The sequence below is a fragment of the Otolemur garnettii genome, unplaced genomic scaffold, assembly GCF_000181295.1.
Source record: "Otolemur garnettii isolate 467f Iridium unplaced genomic scaffold, OtoGar3 scaffold00124, whole genome shotgun sequence".
NCBI classification, from domain to species: Eukaryota; Metazoa; Chordata; class Mammalia; order Primates; family Galagidae; genus Otolemur; species Otolemur garnettii.
This window is the reverse complement of record NW_003852519.1, coordinates 161,486-168,110: the sequence shown is the minus strand read 5'-3', so window position 1 is coordinate 168,110 and position 6,625 is coordinate 161,486. Positions and strand designations below refer to the sequence as shown.

The 6,625-nt window shown below is 36.9% G+C and overlaps 1 protein-coding gene and 1 pseudogene across 1 annotated transcript; both read left to right on the top strand.

Moving 5' to 3' along the window:
- Positions 1 to 39: 39 nt before the first annotated feature.
- LOC100958943 (taste receptor type 2 member 13-like) lies at positions 40 to 953 on the top strand. Its single transcript, XM_012810071.1, is given in 2 exon segments — positions 40 to 919; positions 922 to 953. Coding segments are annotated over 2 exon segments (912 nt in total).
- Positions 954 to 3,805: 2,852 nt separating this feature from the next.
- Positions 3,806 to 4,708, top strand: LOC100958624 (annotated as a pseudogene).
- The last annotated feature ends 1,917 nt before the right edge of the window (positions 4,709 to 6,625 follow it).

Here is a 6,625-nt window from a genome sequence, read left to right as displayed (position 1 = left end):
AGCTGGCAGTGGTGTATTTTCAGCTTGCTCTCTTCAGATATGGAAAGCACCCTGAAGCCCATCTTCACTCTTGTAATGACTGCAGAGTTCATACTTGGGAATCTGAGCAATGGATTCATAGTGCTGATAAACTGCATTGACTGGGTCAACAAAAGAAAGTTGTTCTTGGTTGATCAAATTCTTGTTATCTTGGCATTCTCCAGAATTGGTATGATCTGGGAAATATTAGTAATTTGGTTGGTAGTTCTGTATTTTCCAGGCTTTGTTGTGGATGAAAAACAATTGAGACTTGTTTCTTTTACCTGGACAGTTGCCAATCACTTCAGTCTCTGGCTTGCTACAATTCTCAGCATCTTTTATTTGCTCAAAATAGCCACTTTCTCCAGCCCTACTTTTCTCTATCTTCAGTGGAGAGTGAAAAAAGTGATTCTGATGATACTGCTTGGGAGCTTCATTTTCTTGTGCTTAAATCTGATAGTAATAAACATACATATTAAAGACTGGATGGATGAAATTGTGCATCAAAGTAATACAACTTGGAATTTCAAAATGAATGCCTCTTCGTTTTCAGGGCTGATCGTCTTCACTATGGCTATATTTGCCTTAATACCATTTACAATGGCCTTGTTCTCTTTTCTCCTCTTAATTTTCTCCCTGTGGAAACATCTCCAGAAGATGCAGCTCTCTTCCAAAGGATGTGGAGACCCCAAGACCCGGGCCCACAGAAATGCCTTGAAAACTGTGATCTTGTTCCTCCTACTCTATGCTACTTTCTTTCTGTCCATTATCTTATCATGGGTTTCTGAGATAAAGCAGGTCAAAGCGGTCCAAATGCTTTGTCAGCTTATTGGATCCCTCTATCCTTCAATCCACTCCTTTTTCCTAATTCAGGGAAACTCTAAGTTACGGCAGGCCTATCTTAGTTGGCAGCTAAGGTGTGGATTAAAAGATGAAACACTCACAATTCCAGATAAAAATAGGAGTCTATGAAGAGTTCAGAGACATTTTATACTTCCCCCAGTTTCCTCCATTGTGAAGGTCATTGTAAAGTTTTCAAGTGAATATCTATGATAACATCTTACCTATGAATATTGCATATTTATGATGTGTGTTTATATCATCAAGTGTTCAATACTTATTTGAGGAAATCATTGGTCAATTCCATTTTAATTTAAAAATGTGTACCATGATATACTCAGATATTGATTATGAAATCTCCAATCTTTTGGCAGGCAGTGGGCCTTTAATTTTAAGTCACTCATTGAGTATGAGTGAATTGAGGACAAGTAGTTATTTGGAACAAAAGTACTGAAAGTTGGCATTGTGACCTTTGCTCGTACTTTTGGGATGAGAGCATTGAGAGGATTCCTAAGCTTAGTATGAATAACTGCCACATAAAACAATGACCTGTGGTTTTTAGTAGTTGTGCATATACATAAATACATATTTTATAAGCATTATTGAAGTATAATTTATATATAATAAGACCAAACAATGCACAATTCAGTTAGAATTTAGACATTGTATATTCCTGTGTGATTACAATTATCAGAGTCCTTTGCAGTCCAACTTCTCCCTCACTCTTCCTTCTGCCAAGGCAGCTACTAAGTTTGCTTTTGGTAACTATAAGATAGTTTTTTGATTTCTAGAATATTTAAAATATGTGGTCATAGAGTTTGACTGCTATAGCTAAGGTTTCTACAACTCAGCATAATGCTTTTGAGGTTCACATATTTTGTTGTATATAGATCAATAATTTGTTCTGAGTAGTATCCTTGAATAGTATTTCTGAATAGAACTGCATATATTTTTTTATAAAGTTCTCTTACCTATTGATGAACGTTGGAATGTTTCTCACTTGTTGGTCATTATAAATAAAACTGGTACCAACGTTGATATCTGTGTCTTTTTCTGGATATACAATTCCATTACTCTTGGGCAAATGCCTAGGAGTACGTCCCATCATCTAGTATGTGTACATTTAACTGTTTAAAAACTACCAAAGTGTTCTCCAAGGTGGTGTATCACATTATACTTCAGGCAGCAATGTGTGAGAGTTTTGGTTTCTCCACATCCTGGCCCATAGTTGGTACTCTGTTCTGTTCTTTTTAGCCATTCTAGTCTTGTTTAATGGCTTCTGACTGTGGTTTTAATTCATATCATCCTGATGACTAGTGATATTAAGCATTTTTATTGTCATTTGGTCATTCATAGAAATTACTTTGTGAAATGTGTTTTTAAACCTTTTGTCTCTTATTTAATTTGGTTCTTTTTTTTTTTTGGAGACAGAGTCTCACTTTGTCTCCCTCTATAGGGTGCTGGGGCATTATAGCTCACAGCATGGTTTGTCTTTTTATCATTGAGTTGTAAAAATTCTTATGTAGACTAGATATATGGGAGAAGGGAGAGTACTTAGGGGGACCTCATCTAACGTGTATGATGTAAGGTACATTTCAAAACTATTAAGAAATGAATATAATTGTGATGGATGTGTTACTTGGTTCAATGTAAACATTTCACATTGTATATTGAAGCAGTACCGTGAACCCCATAAATGCATCAATGTACAAAGTTATGATTTAATAAAAAATAATTAATTATAAAAAGGAAAAATAGATATAGTGGTTCTTTTTTAATCAGACATGTTTTATAAATATTTTCTCCCATCTGGTGACTTGTCATTTCTTTTTTTCTATTCTTTTCTTTTGTTTTGAGACAGAGTCTCACTTTATTGCCCTCAGTAGAATGCTGTGACATCACAGCTCATAGCAACATCCAGCTCTTGGGCTTAGGCGATTCTCTTGCCTCAGCCTCCCAAGTAGCTGGGACTACAGGTGCCCGCCACAACGCCTAGCTATTTTTTTGTTACGGGTTGGCTGGGGTCTGGGTTTGAACCCACCATGCTTGGTATATGTGGCTGGTGCCCTACCCACTTGATTTTTTTCTTTGTTACTTACAAATCAAAGTGCTTGCCATTCTTTTTGATGCCAAACAGTATACCTTAGAACACTGAAAAAATATTCCTAAGCTGATGCTTGCTAAACAATTGGGTTGTTTGAGACTATTTTTGAGTTTTATTTGGAAGAACTAACTTCAAAATGGTGTTCAAGAGGTTGCCATTAGCTTTATCATGCTCTTCCTAGCTTTTAATTGTAATCATGATTTGTAAAAGACTCCAACATTATTTATTATTATTAAATAAATATAATGCTTGGTTATATTGCAGAATGATGAGAACTGAATTTTTAAGTTCTATAAAACAGCCAGGATTGAAGTATTATTATCTCTCTTGTAATTCTGCTCCATTAAGTAAAAGGACATTTCCCTTTATTTTTCAAAATAGAATTAATGTTGTTAATGTTGGTAAAAATTAACCATGGAGAGACTCAAAAAACGAAGAGAGGCTTGATGTGATGGCACGTGGCTGTGGTCCCAGCTACCCAGGAGGCTGAGGCAGGAGGAACTCTTGAGCCCAGGATTTTGAGGCCAGCCTGGGCAACATAGTGAGACTTCCTCTCTAAAATCAATGAAGGAAAGGTGGAAGGATGGATCAAACTTTGCTCAAATGTTATCATCAGGTACTATTTGTGATTTCCAAGTGTTTTTAGAAGGCCATGTATTTTCCAAAGGCAGTAATAATAAATAGCAAATATCTTTGCTCTTAAAAACAAAGTAGCAGCCTTTTAAAGAATGACCTTTTCCTGTCGCAAAGGTCCTGTGTGGAGTCCGCTGGTGGATCTGTGAGACCCGAAGATTGACAGCGTCTTTGTACCCCAGAGGCTGCGCTGGGCGACTCTGCGACCATCATCATGCCACAAAATGAATATATTGAATTACACCGTAAACACTATGGATATCACTTGGATTACCATGAGAAAAAGAGAAAAAAAGAAAATGGAGAGGCTCATGAACGGTCAAAGAAGGCAAAGATGATTGGTCTGAAGGCTAAGCTCTACCACAAACAGCGCCATGCTGAGAAAATATAAATGAAAAAGACTATCAAGATGCATGAAAAGAGAAACACCAAACAAAAGGATGATGAAAAGACTCCAGTGGAAGCAGTACCTGCCTATCTGTTGAACAGAGAGGGACAGTCCCCAGCCAAAGTACTCGCCAATATGATTAAACAAAAACGGAAAAGAAAGCCGGAAAACGGGTAGTCCCTCTGCCCAAAGTTCGTGCTCAGGGAGAAACAGAAGTATTAAAAGTTATTCCAACAGGAAAGAGAAAAAAGGCATGGAAGAGGATGGTCACTAATGTCTGCTTTGTTGGAGATGGCTTTATGAGAAAACCACCTAAATATGAATGATCCATCAGGCCAATGAGCTTGCGTTTCAAGAAGGCCCATGTAACAGATCCTGAACTGAAAGCCACCTTTTGCCTGCCAATACTTGGTGTAAAGAAGAATCCCTCACCCCCATTATATACAACTTTGGGTGTTATTACCAAAGGGACTGTCATTGAGGTCAACATGAGTGAGCTGGGCCTTGTGACACAAGGGGGCAAGGTTATTTGGGGGAAATATGCCCAGATTACCAACAATCCTGAAAATGATGGATGCATAAATGCAGTCTTACTGGTTTGATAACCATTTCACACAAGTAACTTACACAACAATTGAGAAAACCAGCATTACTGTGATGTTTTGGAATGCTACCAAACAGCCTTACATGTCTGCATTCATTAAGAGAACTATTTATTAAATTGTACAAAATATTAAACAAACAAACAAATAAAAACAAAGTAGCACTCGGGTGGTGCCTGTGGCTTAGTGGGTAGGGCCAAGAAAACTTTTGAAAATGAAAATAAGGATGGGATATCCTAGCTAATATCAAGATCTATTAAAATTATTTATTTAAACAACTAAATGAGTGAATTCTTTAGCACACAAATAGAAAGTATATGCTATAATAAATAATAGGTCAGTGGATCAAAATACAGGGACTGGACCAGGCCCTTTATATTTCTTTTTTTAATTAAAAAAATTTTTTTTTATTAAATCATAGCTGTGTACATTAATGCAGTCATGGGGTACAGTGTGCTGGTTTTATATACAATTTGAAATATTTTCATCAAACTGGTTAACATAGCCTTCATGGCATTTTCTTAGTTATTGTGTTAAGACATTTATATTCTACATTTAGAAAGATTCACATGTACCCTTTTAAGATGGACCATAGGTGTGGTTCCACCAATCACCCTCCCTTCACCCATCCTCCCCCTCCTCTCCCCACCCTCTCCCCCATCCCCATATTCTTGGGCTATAATTGGACTATAGTTTTCGTATGAAAGCTATAAATTAGTTTCATAGTAGGGCTGAGTACATTGGATACTTTTTCTTCCATTCTTGAAATACTTTGCTAAGAAGAATATTTTCTAGCTCCATCCATGTAAACATGAAGGAGGTAAAGTTTCCATCTTTCTTTAAGGCTGCATAATATTCCATGGTATACATATATCGCAATTTATAAATCCATTCGTGGGTTGATGGGCACTTGGGCTTCTTCCATGATTTAGCAATTATGAATTGGGCTGCAATAAATATTCTGGTACAAATATCTTTGTTGTAAATATGATTTTTGGTCTTCTGGATATATATCTAGTAGAGGAATTGCAGGATCAAATGGCAGGTCTATTTTTAGTTCCCTAAGTGTTGTCCAAATATCTTCCAAAAGGAATGTATTACTTTGCATTCCCACCAGCAGTGTAGAAGTGTCCCCCTTTCTCCACATCCACACCAGCATCTCTGGTTTTGGGATTTTGTGATATGGGCTAATCTTACTGGAGTTAGATGATATCTCAAAGTAGTTATGATTTGCATTTCTCTGATGATTAAGGATAATGAGCATTTTTTCATATGTCTGTAGGCCATGTGCCTGTCTTCTTCAGAGAAGTTTCTCTTCAAGTCCCTTGCCCACTCTGAGATGGGATCACTTGTTCTTTTCTTGCTAATACGCTTGAGTTCTCTGTAGATTCTGGTTGTTAAACCTTTGTCAGAGACATGACCTGAAAATATCTTCTCCCAATCTAAGGCTGTCTGCTTGCTTTACTTACAGTGTTCTTGGCTGTTCAGAAGTTTTTTTAGTTTGATCAGATCCCAGTAGTGTATTTTTGATGTTGCTTCAATTGCCCTAGGGACTCTCATAAAATTTTCACCCAGGCCAATTTCTTCAAGTGTTTTCCCTACAATTTCATCTAATATTTTTATAGTTTCATGTCCTAAATTGAAATCTTTAATCCAATGAGAGTCAGTCTTAGTGGTGAAAGGTGTGGGTTCAGTTTCAATCTTCTACAGGTCACCAACCAGTTCTCCCAACACCATTTGTTAAATAGGGAATCTTTTCCTCACTCAATGTTTTTAATTGGCTTGTCACAAATCAGATAACGATAGGTAGCTGGGTTCATCTCTTCATTCTCTATTCTGTTCCATACATCTACCTCTGTTTTTGTGCCAGTACCATGCTGTTTTGATCACTATGGATTTATAGTATGACCTGAGGTCTGGTAGCATGACTCCTCCTGCTTTGTTTTTATTTCTGAGTAATGTCTTAGCTATTCGAGGTTTCTTCTGATTTCATATAAAATGATGTATTATTTTTTTGAGATCTTTAAAGTATGACAGTGG